We start from the raw sequence: 21,122 nt of genomic DNA, 5'->3' as shown, positions 1-21,122 counted from the left end.
TGCCAAGCTCTGACGCTGTCTACGTCAACCCGCACGGCGCAGACTCACACACCTCCCAGAGGACTCGGATGGACCGGAGGCGGGTCCCGTCACAAACGCAGCTCCCCCGTCGGGGCCACCCCTCCGTCTGCACCAGCTGAGGTTTCGAAGAGTCTGCTGAATGCGGGCCCGAGCTCCCTGATCATGTCTGTGGCGGTGGTGGCGCGGCCGTGCTTCTGGAAGGCTTGGCGGGCACACTGCCTGGTGAGCGCGCAGGCACCAAAGGCAGCCACGAGGAGCGGGCTGGACCTGCGGGGGAGCGGCGTTAGCAGGGCGTCGTGGCCACCGAAGGCCCTCCCTGTCCCTCCTGTGGTCGCCCTGGGACCCACGCTGGCAAGTTCAGTCTAACGTGCCGCTGGGCCTATTAGAAATGCCTCTGCCGGCGACGGCAGACCCCACCGCTCAGGGCGCTGCACCCCGTGGACAGTCACCTCCCGGCACACGCTCTGCCCCTGCCTGCGTGTCCCCCGAGGCACCGGTCCCGCAGAGCAGCACCCCGACACCAGCAGGGACACCAGAGCCCCCGGTGAGCGTCCCGGGACCCACCCCTGCCCCGGGGGCTCTTCTTCCAGCAGACACCGGCCCCTCAGCGGAATGTTCCGAGCAGCCACTTACTAAACGTGCCACTGCTGAAACAGCACGGGAGGAACAAAGACGCGACTCACCCATTGGTCTTCTCGGGGCCAGCCAGGAGGGCCCAGTGCGCCAGGACGCCCAGGGAGCCCGACAGGAGGTCCCCCTGCCCGCCACACCTGCGGCCGCTGCCCTGCCGGCTGCACGTGAGTGCTGCGGGGCGAGGGGGCCGTGTGAGAGGGGCCGTGCTCCGTCACCTTGCCCCCCGCCCCCCGGCCGTCCTGACACGGCGCGGAGGCCCAGCTCCCCCAGCCAGCACCGAGGGGTCTGTGGGGACAGGGTGGGGACGGTGCCCCCAGCCCAGGGAGCCCGCGGCGGCCCTGCCGGGACTTCGTCTGTGCCGTGCCGGGAAGTTTCTATCTCTTGGGAAAACGTCTTAACCAGCTGCTGCCCTCTCTGTGTTAGAGTCTAGAGCACCTTCCAGCGTCTGACTCACGGGCTTCAGGGCCACGCAGAGGAGGCTCTCTGCGTCTCCTGTCCAGCGCATGACAGCGAGCGTGTGTGTGTGATGGCGTGTGTGAGCGTGCACCCTCCTTCCTGGGCACCGGTTCCGTGTGTACAGCTCCCTCATCAACGCCTGGCGGGCTCCTGCCTCCGGGGCAGACTTCAGCAACAGGAGGACTCGTCTGCAGGGAGCAGAGGTGTCACGCACCGAACCCCGGTGCGGATGCGGGCAGGCCTGCTGGGGCTCTGCAGCCACGCGCGGGGCCCAGGGGCTCCCGCCCCACCGGCGGCTCCTTGGGTGTCTCCGTTTTCCGGGCGTTTTTATAAAACAACAGGAAGCAGTGAAAACTCAAGCAACTGCATCTGTGCCTCAGGTGAGGCGGCAACGGGCCTGCAGGGCTGCCCGCTGCCCAGAGCCTCTGCTCGGGGCTCTCCTTGCACAGCACGGACAAAACTGCACCCTGTACCTGGTGTCGACCAGGACCAGCATGCATCACTGCCACGTCCCTTTGCAAAACAGCGAGAAACAAGACAAGAATGGCCTTTCCAGAAGCTGTGGTTGACACGCTCACCAGGGAGTCCCTCTCTGGGGGGTAAGTGTGCACGTGTGCCCGTGTGTGACCGACCGTGTGTGAACAGGAGGTCCTCTTGGGGCTGGTGCCCAGCATGGCTGGCCGACACGCGGCGTGAAGCCCTCGGCCACTCACCCTGCCCGCCGTCAGAGATCACGTCCTGCTCCCCTTTCTGGACCACGGTGACGTTGCCCAGGGCCTGGCTGAGTCTCTGCACAGATCTGTAGCGGTCCCTGCCATCCAGGGGGTCTCCCAGCTACGACGGAGGACAACACACAGACACAGCTGTCATCAGACACGGGAAGAGCCCATCCACCCTGACCCCGCCTCATGCGGGGAAGGGCCCGCCGGTCACCTGCCGACGGCCGAGCTCGGGCCCCACGTGCAGAGACGTTTCCGTCCACCAGCGGGAGGGAGACCCAGAGTCAGGACTACTGGCCCATGGCCGGGATTGTAAAGGTTTGCAAGGGATGCGACTTCGAGTAATAACGAGCAGACGTTTACGGCACTAATACGTGAGGACGCTGGGCTTACATATACACAGCTGACCCCCGAACAACGCTGGTGTGAACCACGAGGTCCCACTTACATGTGGATGTTTCCCATAGTACATACCACAGCCCTACACAATCCGAGGTTGGCTGAATCCACGGGTGCGGGACCAAGGACACGGGGAACCGCGTACCCAGAGGGCCGACTGTGGATCACACCCGGAATTTTGACAGCGTGCAGCCTTCAGCGCCTCTAACCCCTGCTGTTCAAGGGTCAGCTGTATTATTTTATTTCGTCCTCACAAACCCTAGGACGCAGATTCCATCATGCTCCACACTTTACAGAGGCAGGGGCAGGGATGGAACGATCCGCCCAGGGTGCACGGTGGCAGGAGGGCGGGCTGACCCCAGAGGCCACCTTTTATCCAAACGAAGACACGCTAACTGGAAGATGCCCCATCATTGCACGCACCCGGGAGCGCACCTGTCCACCCACCTCTGCACGTCTGTCCCCGCAGGACGAGCCCCTCACCCCTGCCCGGGACGTCGGCTGACTCACCACAGCCTCGGCGAGTCTGCTGAACTCCACGTGGTTGGGGGTGAGAACCGCCTTCTGGTAGCCTTGGATGAGGGCCGGCTGCTGAGCGACCAGCCACAGCCCGTCCTGCAGACGAGGACTCACGTCACTGCGAGGCCGCGGGGTCCCCTGGGAGGAGGGGACGGGAGAGGAGGCCACACTCACCGCGTCGATGACGATGGGGATGCCCCTGGTCTTGGACGCTTCTAAAATGCCCTGCGAGGAAAGGAAGCCAGGCTGAGCAACAAGCCCGTCACCTCTGAGAGGGTAAAAGAAACCAAGCAGTTCCTGACGGACTTCAACATCAGGCCATCAACCAACAGACAGGAAACAAGAAAGCAAACGCATAAAATAATCAGAAAAGAGACTTTGTAAGGCAGGGCCCTGGGAACTCTGAAAACAGGAGCCCACGGGAACCGTCACACAGTGCTGGGTCCCAGGCCAGCCCACGAAGGGCAACCCTGAGCCGGCACCTCCAAATTTCCAAGAGACCCGAAGTCTCGGGAATTCCCCAGCTCCTTAGCTTTTATCTACTTCTCGTAAGTAACACTTCACGTGTTTTCACGTGAATGACCGCAGTAATGAACAGTGCAGCACTCCTCTCTGATGCCACACTAAAAGCTGGAGGTTTTCCGCTTGAAAATGATGTGTGTGTCCGATGAACACGACTGCTGATCATCACGCGCCAGTATTTCATGACAAGGGCGTTTACGGCAACAGCGTGAGAAGAGGGCCTCTACCCGATGGACACTGGGTAACAGACAACGTTAGAAGAGAACAGTGAACGAGACACATGACAAGCAGGGATAATTTAAAACACTGGGAGATAAGCCCACGTCTGTGAAGTAGCAGTGAGGAGTGCAACCTCACCCAGCATAGCTGCCCTGCCCGACGGCTTCAGTCGCACCTGCTGACGCCGGTCTGAGTGCTGGGAGCGTGCCCAAAAGCCCCTCCGGTGAGGGTCAGGGTACGGGGCCCACGGAAGGCTCTCTCCTTAAACAGTGGAAATGCTCTGTCTGCTTGCCCCGAGTCGGGCGTTACTGTTAGAACCAATTCAGATTTTCTGAGTCTCTGTACTTTCCTACTGGAGCTCTTACGAAGACAGTGGCCCAGTGAATGTTCAGACCCGGGAGACGCGAGCCGACACCACGGAGAGCACATTAGTAACACCGCACAACGCGACACTCGGCCTGACGCAGAGAACGGAGGGCTGCTGTTGCTTCCATGGCCCAGAGGGCCTGTGCACTTGACGCTGTCGCGGTCACGGCATCTGGAGGGTCAGCGCCGCCAGCACGTGCCGTGACGAGGCAGCAAGCCCCGCACACACACACATCCGGACAGCAGCCTGACCTAAGGGAAGAACGGGCAAACGCAGGAGCCAGCCACACACAGGTCAGGAGGGCTAACGCGGAACAGGGAGCTTTCTACACACGAGCAGGGGGAGTGAGGAGTGGCAGCTCCCCAGAGCACATCCTGGGAAGGGCAGCCCTTGCTGGAGAGCAAACTGCTACAAGCTTCTGGAGAAATCTGGGAGCATCTCTCAAAAACGTTTCAGTTTCACACTGCGTGGCTGGACCACGCTGACCCCACTTTGTTAGCTCCATCTCAGGCCCGCAGCCCTGCCCCTTCCCCTCCCTGCGTGAGTGACTGAGCTTTACCCCACTCGCCGGGAATGCGCCCAAGCCGGACAAGTTCCCTACCGACTTGACCATCTTTCTCTGATATGAAAACTGGAGGAGTGCCTCTGCAGAGAGCCCCCCGGGGGGCAGGGGAGAAATAAAGTCCAGTTCCCATCAGTGCAGACATGCGTCTCACTTGGGGGTCAGATTCTTTCTTCAGAAATCCCCTCGGACCCTTTCCGTGCAGCTAGGGACACCTGGGTCATCTTCCACCCGATCCTGCCTGTACGTCAGTCCCCACGTGAACTTCAGAACTGCACTTCACTCAGTTGCCTGCTTTGTTTTTCGGTCTTAAAAGTTCCTTCTCAGTTCAGAGGATGTTATTCAGTATCTCCACCTTCCACAGATACTCTTTGATTCAGCAGTGGAACTTCTACAAATTTATCCTAAAGAAAACACCCAAAAGAAACAAATAGATATACAGAAATGTTCAAGGCATCACTAATAGAAAAAAATGCTGTAAACAGCCGAAATGAACTAGTTAAATACATTACAGCATATCATGATGAGGCTATAAAAAATAATGAACATCTGCATATCCTGCCAGGAAAAGCCTCCAAGACACATCCATCCATCCAGGAAAACAACAGGCTGCCAAAGAGCACAGACACTAGGCGGGTCCGTCAAGATCCTACAGCCACAAACTCTGGCTCAAAACCAGCTTATGAACTGGAAGACTCAATATTGTTAAGACAGCAGTGATCCCCAAATTGACCTAGAGATTCAAGGTGACCCCTACCCAAATCCCAGCTGTCCATTCTGCAACTGACAAGCTGATCCTAAAACTCATGGAAACTCACGGGACCCAGAATAGCCAAAACAACGCTGGAAAGAAGAAAGTTGGAGGACCCACACTTCGCGATTTCAGAACTTACTGCACAGATACAATAATCAAGATAATGTGGTTACTGGCACGAGGACAGCTGTACAATCGATGGCACAGAAACGAGAGCCCAGAAATCAACCCTCACACTGATGTCAACTGACTTTCAACAAGGATGCCCAGAGAATTCACTGGCCCGAAGAAGTACTGGGACAACTGGATATAAAACTGGACTGAACCCCTTCCTTAACACCATACACAAAACAACTCAAAAGGGACCACAGAGCTAAAAGAATAAAGCTCTTAAGAGAAAACATAGGAGTAAATATTGCGTCAGGCAAAAACCTTAGATAAGACACCAAACGGAGGTGTCGTATGATCCAGCTTCTCCAGTCTAGGTATATACCCCACAGAAATGAAAACATAAATCCACAAAGAACCTTGTAAATGGGTGCTCACAGCAGCACTATTTGTAATAGCCAAGAAGTGTAAACAACCCAAATGTCCACCAGGTGACGAATGGATTTTAAAAACGCGGTCTCTCCATACCACGGCCTATCACACAGCAACGGAAGGCGTGAAGCGCTGACAACCTGCCACACGGGGTGAGCCCTGAGATGACAGATACCACACGCCGTACGATGCTGTTCCTGCGAAGGTCCAGAATAGGCCAATCCATCGAGACAGAGAGGAGATTAGTGGTCGCCAGGGGTGGAGGCTGGGAGGAACGGGGAGCAAGTGCTAACGGGTGTGGGGCTTCTTTCTGGGGTGAGGAAAACATCCTTAAGCGGACTGTGGTGATGGCTGCAAACTCCGTAAATGTACTAGAAGCCACTGAATTGTACACTTTAAATTCGTTCATGAATGCGGCAAAGGTTACTGCCACAGCCACCCCAGGCTTCAGCAGACGCCAGCGTGGAGGCCAGAGCCTCCACCAGCAAAACAGTGATGTCTCACTGGAGACTCAGATGGCAGTCGGCGCTTTTCAGTCACAAAGTACTTGTAAATTAAAGTACCTACACTGTTTTTAGACATAATGCTATTGCACACGTAACAGACTACAGTATAACACAAACGCAACTTTATCTCCACTGGGAAACCAAAAAATTCACGTGACCGGCCTTATGACGAGAATTCGCTTTATTGCAGTGGTCCGGAACCGAACCCCCAGTACCTCCAAGGTGAGCCCGTGCAGAAGTATAGTGAAATAATCACCAGTCCAGCTAACCCACACAGCCATCACCTCCCCGGGGGAGAACGTAACCTCTCCCCACTGCCCTGACGCCCTGTGCCCGGCAGCCACCCTTCTCCTCTCTGCTTCTCCGAGCTCACCTATTCTGACTCCACACAGAAGTGAGATCGCGCAGCGTTTGTGCTGCTGCCCATTTCACTTAGCATCTCGTCCTACAGAGGGTACATATGTTTTAACCAAACCGTTTGAAACAGGCAATAATAAACGGACCAACTATCGACACTAAAGTTGAAAACACATTTCCTGCTCCATTCCATCCCCAGTCACCTGTCACGGCTACTGTTTCTCCTCAGTGATCATTCACGGGCTTGAAGAAAGTGAAATTTCCAGCCCCAACTTTAACCCCAAAGGCTGGAAAGATTTTCCGTGGAAGGGACCCTTAAAATTCACGTTCTCACTAAATTCTGGTAAAGCAAACACACGTCTGCCTTTTAAAATGTTCTTTACCCACAGATTGCTAGGAAAGTCCAACCAACACTCACAGCGCCCTACACCTTCTTTCCCTTGAGATTTTGTTCAGTTTAACTCAAAAAGCAGAAGCTGAGCCAGGAGCCCCTCCAGCTGCTGAAGCAAGTGGCAAATCAGGGTCACCATGACCGCTAGCCCCCTCGAGGCATGTGGCCGACACCTCCCAGGGCTGGAGCTGGGGCAGGTGGTCTGGGGGCACTGAGAAGGGCCCCAACGAGGGCAGGGAGAGCTCAGCAGGTCCCTGAGATGTGTCCCCTCGGAGAGTGACACCAGGGCAGTGTCGGAGGACCTGGGCAGCGGGAACACACAGAATGTGGGGTTGGTGTGCCATCCGAGCTATTTCCCCTGATCCAGGATAGCATTTATTTCTATTTCAACTTTTTGAGGCTAAAAAATTAGTTTCATCTTCTTAGATTAAAGCAGGCATAAAGTTTCAGTAGTAAGGAAGAGCATAAATGATCAACGAAAATGTAAATGAATGCACGTGTACCCACGAGGGTGAACTAGGGTCTCCTGCCCGCTCCCCCATCACCCAGCATCGGCTACGCTGGCTTTAGCTGAAAAGGACGGCAGGGGACAGAAGAGAGTGCAAAGGCAGCAGAACAACTGGCCCGTGGGGTCCAAGGCCCAGGGATTTCTAGACCAATGAGGACCTCAGGTGGTCGGAGGAGCACCAGGTTAAGAAATTAAACTAACAAGGGCTTTCAGGAGGACCCGCTGACGACACAAAGCTAGAAGCACCAGAACACCTTTCACGTTTCTCTCTAAGGGCACAGCTCACAGCAACGGTGAAGTCACCAGCAGCACCCTCTCCCACTGGCTCGCTGTGACAGACTCCCACTGGGCCCAGCCGGGCACCGTGCAGAGCGCTGCACAAAGCGTGGCCCTCGGCCAGCCCCGGGGGGCACTGCGCCCTTACAGCGGGCACCAGGAGCAGGCTGCCAGGGGTCCCCAGCAGGAAGGGGTCGCGGGGAGGCGACTGCGAGCCTGAGCGCACGCCCGGCCACTGCTAACCCTGCTCAGCCCAGATGCTGGGACTCTGGTCACGTCGGGCCCCATGGAGACTTCCTCGGCCACAGCCTGAGACCAGAGCCCCGGGAGCGAAAGAGGGCGCCGTTCAGCGGTGCCCTGCTCTGGTTTAAGCACATCCCTACCTTTACGCCTAGTGTCTCCTCTATTCCCCAGACCACGTTCTATCGGTCTCAACTCCTCCTGCAAGACGCACACAGAGCAACAAACGACGGAAAATGCATTGCCGTCAGACTCCCCCGATCTAAGGGCCGAGCCTGTGGGAATAGGCGTGGTTAATAATTCTACATGTTACCTTGACGTTTTCAAGAAGAACATCGTCTCTGCCTAAGCCAGGCCCTACGACCAGGGCGTGCAGTCGGGGCAACCACTTTTCCACATCTTGGACGGCACTGGGGCTGTCACTAAAAAAGGAAAAGAAGGGCAAAAGAGCTTGAAATTTTCATCTTTTGTTTACTTTATTAATGAAACTACAGATTTTTCCAGATTTTCCCCCAATGTCCTTTTCTTGTTCCAGGACCCCAGCCAGGACCCCACCATAGTTGTCTAGCTTTCAACATTCAGATGCCCCTGAAAGCATTCTGCTAAGTGAAATGAGCCCAAGAAACACAAATAGCGTATGCAAACAAAACAAAAAAAACGCAAAAAGACAACACCAAACTCACCCACAGAGAAGAGACTGCCGGTTGCCAGCAGCTGGTGGGGTTGCGGGGGGGGGACTTCTGGGTTTTGTTTTTGTTTGTTAAAGAGCAACAGAGCACTGACACGTGCTACATTGTGGACAACTCTCGAAAACAGGATGCTAAGTAAAAGAAGGCAGACACAAGACCTCACAAACGTCTGATCCCACGCATAAGAAATGTTCAGAAAAGGCAAATGTTCGGAAACCAAGCAGATGAGAGGTCGCCTCGGGCTGGGGTGGCGATGGGGAGGGGCTCCCGTCCTGGAGTGGTGGGAGCGTTCTAAGACTATGTGACGTAAGAACCTGGCAAGCATACCACAAACCACTGTACTGAAGTCAGTGGATTTTATAGTGAATCATATCCCAGTAAAGCAGTTCCCTCCACACACATCAGCAACAGTCCCGGGAGCAATAGTGGAGAGAGACACTAATACCCAAGAACTGATGGGGGTCGGAGGCGGCTGCAGGGAGGAGGGGTATTTGGTCAGTGGGTGGAGTTTCAAAGGAGCTGGAGGTTTTGGAACGAGAGGTGATGGTCCGGGAGGACGCACGTCCCACCTCCAGACCCAGTGGCCGGGGGAACAAAGGAAAAGCCACCTCCACTTAGGAGGCTCGCAGGGGAAGCCACCCCCTCTGGGGACAAGCAGACAAGAGAAGGAGGGAGCAGCAGGGGCAGGAAACACGGCGAGGAAGTGCTGTTTTACAGGAAACGACAAAGAGCATGATGTGTGGCATGATGTGAGGGCAGCATACTCGGGGATGCAACTCAAGCACGGAGCCTCTCACTTGCTGGGCCCCTTCCCAGGCCCCGGGAGGGACCCCAGTTTACTCGAGTGGTCCGCATGTTTCTGTGAACTCCGCAAAGGTAGGCAGAGGATCTGGGTCTCACCAAAGCTGAGGCAAATGGAACTTCCTTCCCATCAGAAAGAGTCAGTAATGCAGGGTATATAGTCACGATCATACTACACTTTCTTTTTCTTTTTTTAAAATTAAGACTCACGGGGGGAAAAGTACGTAAAACACGTTAAAATAAGACATGATGACTCATTTCAAAATGACCTGTGCCAGTCTGGTTCCATCACACAGGCGCACAGATGCAGTGCAGGCCGCACTCCTATCTGTGGTGCAGACGTCCCCACCTCAGGCCTGCGGGGAGGCGTGTGCCCGGCGGCGCCCCGACCCCCCGCGACATCAGGAGCCCTCCTTAAGCCCAGACCTGATGGCTGCGCACGACTCTGAGGCCCAGCCGCCACTCTCAGGGCCCACAGGCTACCAGACGGCCCGGCCCGCCCCCCAGCAGCCCCGCTCGGGCTGCCGGTGACCCCGCACTGGGGACCCCACACTGGGAGCCGAGGCCTCGTGTCCGGCTCCAGGCACGGGCTCTTCCAGGACCATCCGCAAAGCTCTCCACTCGGCCCCAGGACGCCCTCCAGGCCCCTCCAGTCTGCTCCCAGCCGCCGGCGCGCCGGGCCCTCCCGACCCACACACAGCTTCGCCTCCTGCTTTAAACGCAGCCCACGCGCTGACAACTCCCAGATCTAGGCTCCCCTGCCCACCCCACGGCCGCCGGCACCATCAGCAGGCCATGGAGATGACAACCTGCTCAGCCCACACCCTGGTGGCTTCCCCACGCTCCTGCCGGTCTCACGGCCCGCCCGCGGGAGGGCGGGGCTGCACTCCCCTGCCGTGGCCAGGCTCTGACCCGCTCCTGTCTCTAGCCCAGCACGCACGCATACCCAGGGGCTTACCACAGCCTCCCAGCGGGACCCCTGCTTCCGCCCTGGGCCCCAAGGGCCAGAACCCTTACTATGACCCCCACGACCAGCAAAGCGTGGCCCTGAACCTCTCTGGTCACCCAGCCCCTCCCAAGCACCCCAGACTAAGTGTCCCCAGCAGGCCTGCAGCATGAGCTCCCAAGCCCGCTCCCCCCCAGCCCCCGTGTCTGCGCCTTCACTGGATGCCACGCCCTGCGCCACTGCCCACGGCGACCCCAGGAGCACCCGCCACACACGCGCGCGCACCCAGCACTCCCCGCCCCGCCCTCCCTGCGGTCCTTAGCACCGCCTGACAAGCTGTTACCTCGTTTGTCCCCCAAAGCTGTGTGCATGGCCCAATACAGTAGACGCTGACCACGCGGGGCTTTTACATGTAATTAAAATCAAAGTAAAGACTCAGCTCCTGAGTCCCACTGGCCGCGTTTCAGGCTCTCAGCAGCCACAGTCTCGCACAGCACCGAGAGAAAAGCTTCACCGTTGCAGAAAGTTCCAGGGCACAGGGCCGCCCTGGAGAGGAAGCCACATGGGAGCAGGTCTTGGGCTGCCCAGTCAGATGCTGTCCCCGCGGAACCCAGGACAGAGTCCAGTAAGCGCTTGCTGAGCGATCGAACGGTCATTACTGCTGCCACGTGAGGCACTGTCACAATTACTGCTGCCATGTGAGGCACTGTCACAGGCAGGCCCACGGCTCCTCCTGGGCCTAGGACCCTCCGGCCATTGCCGACGGGCCACAGGGGACAGCCCGGGCAGCCCTGGGGCCCAGGTCTCCTGCACACTGTCTGTCTTATTCTGACTACAGACGCGGGGTCATTATCGTTCCCTCGCTTCTTCCGACAGCACCCTCCCCCCTGCCCCCTCCCTGCACCGCGGCTACTGCACAGCGGCTCCAAGAAGGCGCACCACGAAGGCGCAGAGACCCTGTGACCCAGGAGAGTGGCTACAAGCCCCGCGCCCGCCGGGGCCCCACTACTCACAGAACCGGGTGAACGATCAGCTCCGGGCTGTACGACTTGATCACAGGCGCGGCATCCTGGGTGGTGAACACGTGGGACAAGTCCGCGCCCTGAGGAGGGGCACAGGAGGCCGGCTTAACGCGGGATTCGCCCGACAGACACTCAAGAGCACTGGTGGCTCTGGTACCACCGTGCGAATTCCGCAGCACCGTCCGCAGAAGAAAAGCGCCCCCTGCCGCAGGTAACCCACAGCCAGGAGGCGTCTGAGAGCCTCCGGCCGGCGGCAAAACCTAAGAAAGGCCTGGAAAGAGAGGCGGGCTTCTGCTGCCGCCAAAGAGGCAGGTGGCCCCGCCGGCTCAGGTGGCATCACGGTGAGGTCCGCAGAAGCAGAGCCCACGTCACAGTCCCTATGCCACTGGGCCTCCAGGACTTGATCAAAACGCTGCCGTGACAACTGCCAAGGTTAAAAGAGGTCCACTGCTTATGCTAGGACTGAAAAGGCAGCCTGGATCACTGTGGTGAAGTACAGTTCTAAAAAGAGTTTAGCTTAAAAGAAAACGAGTCCCAATCCAAGTTACTTTGTGGCTGCACAAGAGGTCAGGGTAGATTTAAAGGTACGTCTCTTACCACGATTACCCAAAATGTTATTCAGATTTCTCTGAATATTGAGAGACTACTCAGAAAACATTTGCTTCAGTCATATTTAAATAATCCAACCCTTTACTAGAAAAATCCTGAAAAAGAAGCTATGAACAAACATACCACTTTGAGAGCTGAGATCGCTGCAAAATAGGGGGCTCCAGTGTACCTAAAAAGAAGACATTTACAGTCAAAAACATCTGAGAATGAGGTAAGCACACCAGGCTTATCAGTAAATTACACAGACACGCAGCACCCGGGCACGGCCCGACCCCCGGTAGAAGCTCGGGAAAAGGGTTATTAACACGGATCAGTCCCAGGAAAGTCAATCTTTCCTATGAGGCTCTGAACCATGTCAGGAGAGGCAGGTCCTGGCCAGGTGCCCCAAGGTCTCTCTGAAATGCGTATGTGCAAACTGAAGCCTTGACGGATGGCTTCAGGGGGCCGTACAGAGGTCAAACTTATCGAATTGTACATTTATAACATTTGCAGCTTGCCGTATACCAACCAGACCTCAATAAAGCTGTTAAAAAATGAATCTCCTAGTGTACAGTGGTTCGGCAAGATTTACATCAACCGGAAAAAAATGGTTATTTTCTATACCAGGAATAACTGATTAGAATATGATAGCATCTACAATACCAGCAAAAATCATAAAGCATCTAGGAATTAACCTTATAGAACACATGATAACTCTGTGGGGACATTTTAAAAACCTATTAAAGAACAGAAAAGATGTACACTTGATGAGAGGACTTAATATTATAAAGACGACACCTCTCTCTAGACTAATATAGACACAGAAAGCACTTGATTTATCAGGAATGCACACAGACACAAGTAAGAGAAAATGCAACATCAACCGAACAAGATTGGGGTTCTGTTAGCAAGGATGGTAGGGATGTGGGTTAGGGGAAAAAACAAAGCGAAACAAAACAAAACCTGGAGGTCTGAGAAGACAGGGAGAGTTTCCCAAAGGCACTGCAGAGAGAGACAGTGTGCTCGAGGTGACCACAGGCCGGAGCCCCTGGACTGGTTGGCACCCCAAGGAGCAGGACCCACCCCCGAGAGCAACGGTGAGCAGAGCCAGCGGTCACCTCGGACATGGAGACAAACGAGAAGAGACTCGCACGCCTCCTTCCTGCTTCCACCCGCTTGCTCGGAAACGCCTGTAACTGTGCTTAAGGGCACTTCAAGCACAGCAGGAAAATCCGTGAACGTGACATCAGATGAGTGACGGTAACTGTTACGTCAATCCCAGGGGTGAAGAAGAGCTTTGCTAACCCGAACAGGGAAACGCGCTCAGGGCACGCTGCACGTGTGACAGTCTCCCCAGGGCAGAGCCACGAACTCGCCCGAAATGCCAAAGGACAGGACAGCGGACATACACACTCACCCCACAGTGTGAATACAAGCCTCGCTAACAAAAGAAATACATCCCCCTCACTTAGAAAGGGCAGTCACTGTCACGTTGGGTAAAGAAACACAATCTAGTTACATGTTATTTTAATAAATACAGCCAACTACATGCTAAACTGTTGAAAAGACAAGGCTAGGCAAAGAGCGTATCAGTGCAAACAGAAAGGAAGCAGAAACTGAATAGTAACCAAGGTCGAAGTTAAGTCAAAGGCAGCAGGTATCACAAGCAAGGACAAATTACAAATCTTCATGTGTCGACGACACAGCAGCCTAATATATAAAACTAGAAGAGAAAAAAGGCCTCAGAAAAAAGCTAGGATCTGTCAAGTTTCATAAGGAACTTCCAGGAATATCTTTAAATTAAGAAAGGAAAGCAAGCAGATGCTGAGCGTCTCTACCTTGACCACAAAGTAACCAAGGCTCATGGTAACGAACACCGTCGGTACAGAGCGCAAAGTGAGAAGCAGCGGCCTCACCCAATCGGCGCCCCATGCCTTCTCTGCTGCTCAATCAAACGTTCATCACTGAAAACTACTGCCGGACTATCAGAGGACACTTGGAAATGACCCCTGGGGTCCAACCGGACGGACGGAGGGACGACAGGTAGGCGACAGCCGGAGGAGGACGCTGTGTCCATGCAACTTACTCTGGGCAGCCTCCCACCACGCCTATCCTCCCAGCTTGCCCTTTGTGCTTCCAGGTGGCCAGAGGAGGCACCACATTCCTCACCAGCTGCAAAGCAGCCTCCATGTCCGTTACTGAGCGTGCTGTATGCAGTGGAAATGCTTGATTTAAAACTGAAAAACAGGAAAATGTTCAGAAAGGTAAGTGTCTACCAGCATACATCAAAAACAGACTTGCACAAAATACCCCATTAATCAAAACACCTCCCAAAGCTGGCTCAATATGAATGCTGTAGATTTTTATCCAATGGTTTCATCATTTCATTTCCATAAGCAAATGCTGTTCAGAAGTAACAACACAACACTACCAATACAGTTGCATGGACCAGATTTACTTCGAACGCATCAGACGTCTTGGAAGTCTACTCAAGCTTTCAGAAAGTTTTTTTTAACGCACTGTTACTTAATGAACTACACATATTTCATCATAATCTTCCTTCAAGTTTATTAGGTCTCTTGTCCCCTTTGCTACTTTCAACGGTCTATTCAAGCCAGACAGGTGGTTCATGTTATTCCCAATTCATTTTCCAGTCGTGGTTCCAACACTCAATTAGATAATCAAATAACCTGGAAATGGCGTTCTAAATAAGGAACACATCTTACACTGGGTTCAAAGTGGCATTTTAAAATAGTTTGATCATTGAATTGTCTATAAATAGCTAATTTTAATTGGCCTTTCTTGAAAAACTTTCTATGTTGTATGTTTTGCCATATTATTAAAAACAGCTCAGCTGTGAGAGAAATCCTGTGTTCTGTAGAGCCCAATGTATGAATAGATAATAAAGCATGCATTTTCTCTAGAATTAAAGGATCTTTGCTGATACGAACAACATTTTCACAAAAAAGGCATCCAATATTTTTATCTTCCCATTATCTCAGCAGCAGAGGAAAACCAGACGTGGGTCACAAGTCCAAGTGAAGAACAGAGACTGACTCAGCTCCATATATATGGTAAAAGAGCTTTATCTTCTATCACTCTTACAATTTTACTTTTCACTCAACGACGTTATTCACGTAATTTTCCTTAATGAGTAGATGTAAATGCCTCCTTAGCCAATATATCAGATGGATGCTTAGACCCAAGATGTAAAAAGAATATTAATTACCATCCATCCAAACGCCTTCCTACCTTCTTCTACATCAACACAGGATTAAAACTCCAAACAGAATCGCCGTAACCCTAACCCTTTGGCCGTGAAAAGGCACAAGGCTTGCTCAACCATCAGTCCAGCCCCCGATGCCTCTGCCCCGGGCCAACCTGACGCAGAGCCGGGCCACAGAGGCGCTGACCTAACAGAGCAATCAGCTCTCACTCCCCGCCCCCGGCCCCAACCTCCCGCACGCCCGCCTGCACCCCAGACTCCCAGCCACGCACTCTCTTCGCCACCGTGCACAGCGGCCCTGAGACGCTCTTGCCTAGGCTCCCTGGCCAGCTGCGGGACAGGAACCACAGCTGTTACAGGTGGATTTCAGGATGGCCCTGCTGACCACTGACGAGCCGTCTGTGCGCTTACCGTGGTACTTGCCATGCATCTGTGTCAAACTTGAACACACCTAGCATAAGGTGACTGGTCAATGCGAGGATATCGGAGAATGGTCTCTCCTCCAAATGCCCCAGAACAATAAATACAGGTGCTTTTTAAAGTCTGGAAATTGTAAAGACAGAATCCAAACTCACCAGTCACTCACAGATCGTTCTGAGTCCCTTACAATGTTTTGGGTTTATTAGCCGCCATCACTTTAAGCAGCTAGCCACACACAGAGCATCCCAAGACCACCCCTGCACCTTCTGCCTCCACAGAATGAGGTATAGCCCCACCTGTGACTTAAGGGCTGGACTCCCACCCTCAACCACCTGGAACAGAGTCTGGCACAGAACAAGCCACTCAATAAATGCCTGATGAATTAATGGCATCTTGCCTCACTCTCCTCAGTTTATCCTTCTTTTACAGACAAGGAAACTGAGGCTCAGAGACAGACCTGTGAAGATGCTATGGTTACGAACGGATAAGCCAGGGCAGAAGACACCATTTTACCAAAATGCTGCCATTTTCAGGCAGAAAAGTGTTTTTTTTTAATCAAATAATCACGCCACCAACCAAAAGACAAGTCAAATCCTTCTCAAATGCCTTCTGAAACCAATTTGGGATGGGTAAAAAACATCACTGTGGAGAAGTACAGCGTTTTCACTTTTTAACTGCAATTGTATGACTGCAAAGCACAATCCACCCTGCGCATTAGGGTTTTGTAACACTCACCTGAGATCAACACCTGTCAGTGAGAGGGCCAAAGGAAGGTCAGTTCAACTTCCCTATACTCCACAGAGAATCAAGTTTCAGCTGGCTTACTGACATGCACCGTTTGGACTTATCCACAGAAATATTGAAATACAAACATCAAAGTTCTTAAGGATAAAAAGGCCTTGGCAAGAGGCAACTTGACGTTTATCCTAGTAAGTAATTTGTCTTCATACAATTCTGAATCTAGAAGAACAGGCCATACCCGTCTGGTTTTGTTCGCTTTAAAGTGTGGCTGAGGAAAGTTAAATAGATTTCTTTATTCTGGGCTGTTTTCTAAAATTACTTGCCACTCACAACTTTGCAATACCAATGTTTCTTGCTTTAATTTAACGGAACCTTAGCTAATTTGGAACATGTGACAGCAAGCTTTAAATTAACCGAGATGCCCTAAAGCTGGGATGGGAAGCCAGTTTTTGGTAAAAGCTCCGCAGCTCGGCCCAATAATGAAATCTCAAGCCGACTCAAAGAGAAATCTTGCTAACCAATCAAGGAGTGTACGAATTTAAGACCAACTGCGACAGATAAAGTATCTCCGAACAAACTGGTGCCCAGAAGCGCCTGGGCTGGTGTGACTGAGTGAAGTGCAGAAGCTGAGGGGCCCCTCGATGCTCCTCAAATCTCCTGAAACTACGGTGCCCAAAACCAAACAGCCAAACCCCCCTAACAGTTACTCTCCGTCCTGCCTGCTGCTAAGGACTACAGCCAAAGCGCGTTTTACCATTTCAGCTACTTTCTGGCTGGGAACCTTGGCTCAGGGCCTCTTTCCTTACAAAACAGCAGCCTCTCCACGTTGTTGGGAGAAGTGAGATAATACAACACACTGTCCAGCGGTTTGAAAACTCTTAGGTACAATAATATCCGCAGGGCAAGAGAGGAAAACCATACAGGAGGGGATGGTGCTCCAAGCCGGACGCACTTGTCCCGTTTACGCCTCATTCTTTCTACACAGTCCGCTCTATTCAGCAGCCATGGCCTGGCCGGGGTCCTCGGGGTCCCTCGGTTAACCCCTCCCCAGGTGGACCCAGGACCCGCGGCTCCGCGCGACCCCGGCCCCACGGCGGCGACTCCCGCCCGGACGAGTAGCCCGCGGCCGAGTACCTGCGTCCAGCGGCGGCCCGTAGAGCGCGAGCGCGGCCGAGAGCACCGCGACAACGGCGGCGCCGGCAACCACAGCCCCGGCCCCCGCCCGGCTGGCCATGGCCGGGAAGGCCGGTATCGCGCTTACCTCCCAAGCAGCTCCTGACGGCCCCGCAGCCGGAACTCACAGCCATCCGCGGACTTCCGGTCTCCCAGCCGCCCTCGCGCGGCCGCGAGACTCACGGCCCTTGGCGGACTTCCGATATCCCGGCGGCCCCCGCGCGGCCGGGGAACTCCCCTCCCTCGACCGACTTCCGGGCTCCCGGCCGCCCCCGCGCCGCCGCCGGAAGCGGGCGGCCGACTCCCAGTGGTCAGAGGTTCGGAGTCGCCCCGCCCTCGGACTGGCCTCTGCCGGTCAAAGGCGGCCGGAGACGGTCGGTTTCATCTAATTTAGGTCTCGGCTCAACTGTCGTCTTATCCGTGCGAATCCTTTCTTGCCCATTCTGTATAAGACAATTCACACCCCCTCTCCCGCCATCCTGCACCCTTGCCCTGCTTTATTTTAATTCATAGCACTTTTCACTACTTGACATGTGCATTCATTCATTCATTCATTTTCAAAGGTCTAACCCTGACTAGAAAGTTAGCTCCAATGGAAAAGATTTATTTGTTCTGTGCTGTGTGCTCAGCACCTGGAACTGGGCACACAGTAGGTGCTTTTTCTCTCTCCATTGAGGTATAATTTACATGACAATTAAATTCACTAATTTTAAGTGTACAGTTTTATGAGTTTTAACAAATGTATATAATCAGGTAATCACCACCGCATGATTTAGGACATTTCTATCAACACACCCAAATCATGCTTTTGATGCTATTATTTTTTAATTTTCAGTTGTTCATTGCTTATATATGGAAATACAGTTGATTTTTATATACTGTCATTGTATCCTTTGACTATGCTAAATTTTCCTATTAGTTCCAGAAGATACTTCTGAGATTATTCGGGATCTTCTACACAAGCAATGTCAGTGTGCCCCTTTTTGAGGTGACATTAACTTCGTTAATTTTGATCGCTTGGTTAAGGTGGTGTTTGCCAGATTATTTATTATCAGTATGAACTACTGAATTTTTATTTTATTCAGAATTTTTATTTTATTTTTTATTAACCAGTAGGTTATTTATTACCAGTGTGAATTCATGAATTTTTTATTTTATTCTTTTATTTTATTTATTTTATTTTATGTAATAATTTTATTACATTACCCTTTTTTCTATTTCAAATGGAAACATATAAACATACATTTATAAATGTAAATGTACATTTCAATGGGTCACCTAGGAGCCACCTCTAACCTTGTGATGTAGCGATTCTTGCTTCTCACAGAACGTGAGTTCCTGCTCATGGCACCTCCCCTTAGATTTGGGGGAAAAGATCTGTGTAAACTTAGGAAATGAGTACAAATCAGTTACACTGCATCTTCCTTGCTCCTCTATGAGGCTGTGAAGTCTGAGAGGTGGTGCTGCCCCCTGGTGGATTTGCGGGGATAAGAAATAAGAGGGTGGGTGGGGCTCGTCTCACTCGGTGTCCAGGTTCACCGATGCCATCATGATTTGTCTCTTATAAAGCCTGAAGGACCGGGAGTGAAAGGTGACCAGCCCGCAACGTGGGCGTCCACCGCTTGTCCCTCACCCTTCCCAACATCACCTTCGAATAACATACAGTCGTCCCCCCTCATTCGAGGTTTTGCATGCCTTGCTTTCAGTTACCCTCAGTCAACAAAGGTCCGAAAATATTAAAATAGAAAATTCCAGAAATGAACAATTCGTAGGCTTTTTTGGCTTGCGTCAGGTCTTCGTTGCTGCACGCGGGCGAGCGGGGACTACTCCTCGTTGCGGTGCGCGGGCTTCTCATTGCGGTGCCTTCTCTTGTTGCGGAGCACGGGCTCTAGGCACGCGGGCTTCAGTAGTTGTGGCTCGCGGGGTCTAGAGCGCAGGCTCAGTAGTTGTGGCGCACGGGCTTAGTTGCTCCGCGGCATGTGGGATCTTCCTGGACCAGGGCTCGAACCCGTGTCCCCTGCATTGGCAGGCGGATTCTTAACCACTGCACCACCAGGGAAGCCCCCCCTGTATCTTTTGAGTCCATGAAATGTGGCCAGTGCAACAGAGAACTGAATTTTACATTTTAATTAACTTACATTTAAATAGGCACATGGGGTCTCCCATGTGGGACAGTACAGACCTAGGACATTAAGAAGCTAAACAAATGGAAAATATTAGGTTAGCTTTGAGCGGGAGAAATTTCAGCGTGTGCTGTATCGCCCACTACACCCTACACTCCAGGTCACATTTCCTCCTGGGATGTTTGCTTTGCAGTTACTCAATGTTCACCTGGAGTGCCCTCTGCTGTCTCTAGGATGACTGTGTTTTGAAACGTGGTCAATGGGAGCAATTTCGGATGAACATCAGTTCTATAAACTGAAAACTAGCCCAGACCTAACCATCCTTATCAGACAGTGCTGTATTTACGTCTGATCCTTTAGAGGTTATTCAAGCAGAAATTCTGCTGGAGGTAAGTTAGAAATTAACTCAGGAGACAATTATGAAATTTTATCATGGTAGTGAAAGGAACACAGACCTTTCTGGACTCTTGATTCGCCATTGTTTCTGCTAAACCTCTTCTTGGCAGAGATTATGCCTTTAGGCCTTGCTAAGAGCTGGTGTCTGACATTAACACTTATATTCTGTCTTAGAGGGAAAATAGCTGGGAGAACCAGGACTAGATTTGCACGGGTCTGAGGCAGATGTGGGCAAAATGGCAGGTGGCCTTTAACATGGGTTCCAGGAGTTCAAGTCCAATCCAGGAAGCAGGGAAACCTAATGAAGAATCTTAAGAAGAGGATTAGAACCTCTGTTTGGTTGGTGGGCATAACGATTTTATGGGTCAGAATCATTTCTCATAGTTGATTCAGGGGCAAGTTAACAAAAAGTGAGAGAGAGAAGCCAGGCTGTATTTATCATCCTTAGGGAATACGGTACTATTAAATTTAAAAAACATTTGGCAGAGTTAACAAGTTTATTGGGTAGAAAAAAACAACGATGCAGTCCAAGTTTGTGGAGGAAAATCATTTGCTTATTCTGTAGGCCACATGAGTCACTAAGTAAAAATCTGAGCATCAAAGTTTTGTTACCCTCCATCTAGGAGACGTGGGGAACAATTAGAAAATGTGAATAATAGGATGAAGCAATTCATGTGGGCTTAGATCGCCCATAAATACTTTAGAGAAAAGCACAGACCACACTGTTTGCCTTCAACTCAAAAGGCCAGAGGAATGAATTCCACATAGGCGTGCTTTATTAGAGCAAGGGGAATTAGCGGCTTTGCTTCTGTGGAGATTAAGAGACGTTCCAGGTCACAGGCTTGGTGCCTGGTCAAGTTTCTAGCCTGGGCCATCATGATATGGTTATGGTGTTGTTTTAATTAGAGGTTTGTAAGGCAGAACCAATATGTCGAAGGCTACTTAATTCACTTCAACAAACAGGTACTAATTCTTTACATGCACAGGGCACCTGCAAGGTGCTGGGAC

The 21,122-nt window shown here is 52.5% G+C and overlaps 1 protein-coding gene across 1 annotated transcript; it reads right to left on the bottom strand.

Moving 5' to 3' along the window:
* Window positions 1-89: 89 nt before the first annotated feature.
* NAXD (NAD(P)HX dehydratase) lies at window positions 90-17,735 on the bottom strand. The gene is made up of 10 exons (XM_065895948.1): window positions 17,684-17,735; window positions 14,122-14,272; window positions 12,180-12,225; window positions 11,439-11,527; window positions 8,303-8,411; window positions 2,922-2,972; window positions 2,739-2,843; window positions 1,824-1,944; window positions 705-825; window positions 90-288 (listed from the first exon to the last, which is right to left on the bottom strand). Exons 1-10 carry the CDS (start codon window positions 17,727-17,729, stop codon window positions 90-92), a joined length of 1,038 nt encoding a protein of 345 aa, XP_065752020.1. The 5' UTR covers window positions 17,730-17,735.
* Window positions 17,736-21,122: the final 3,387 nt, after the last annotated feature.

Source organism: Phocoena phocoena, chromosome 18 (genome assembly GCF_963924675.1).
Source record: "Phocoena phocoena chromosome 18, mPhoPho1.1, whole genome shotgun sequence".
Lineage (NCBI taxonomy): Eukaryota > Metazoa > Chordata > Mammalia > Artiodactyla > Phocoenidae > Phocoena > Phocoena phocoena.
Note: the sequence above shows the minus strand (reverse complement) of the source record. Positions and strands in the feature narration are given on the sequence as shown.

Bases quoted from the DNA above. Each gene is read 5' to 3' on its own strand.
- NAXD (XM_065895948.1), bottom strand. From the start codon at position 17,729: ATGGCTGTGAGTTCCGGCTGCGGGGCCGTCAGGAGCTGCTTGGGAG. The intron at 14,273-17,683 runs GTAAGCGCGATA...CCTGTTTTTCAG, and splicing joins CGTCAGGAGCTGCTTGGGAG to TTTTAAATCAAGCATTTCCA. The intron at 1,945-2,738 runs GTGAGTCAGCCG...CCTCCGTCGTAG, and splicing joins GCAGACTCGCCGAGGCTGTG to CTGGGAGACCCCCTGGATGG.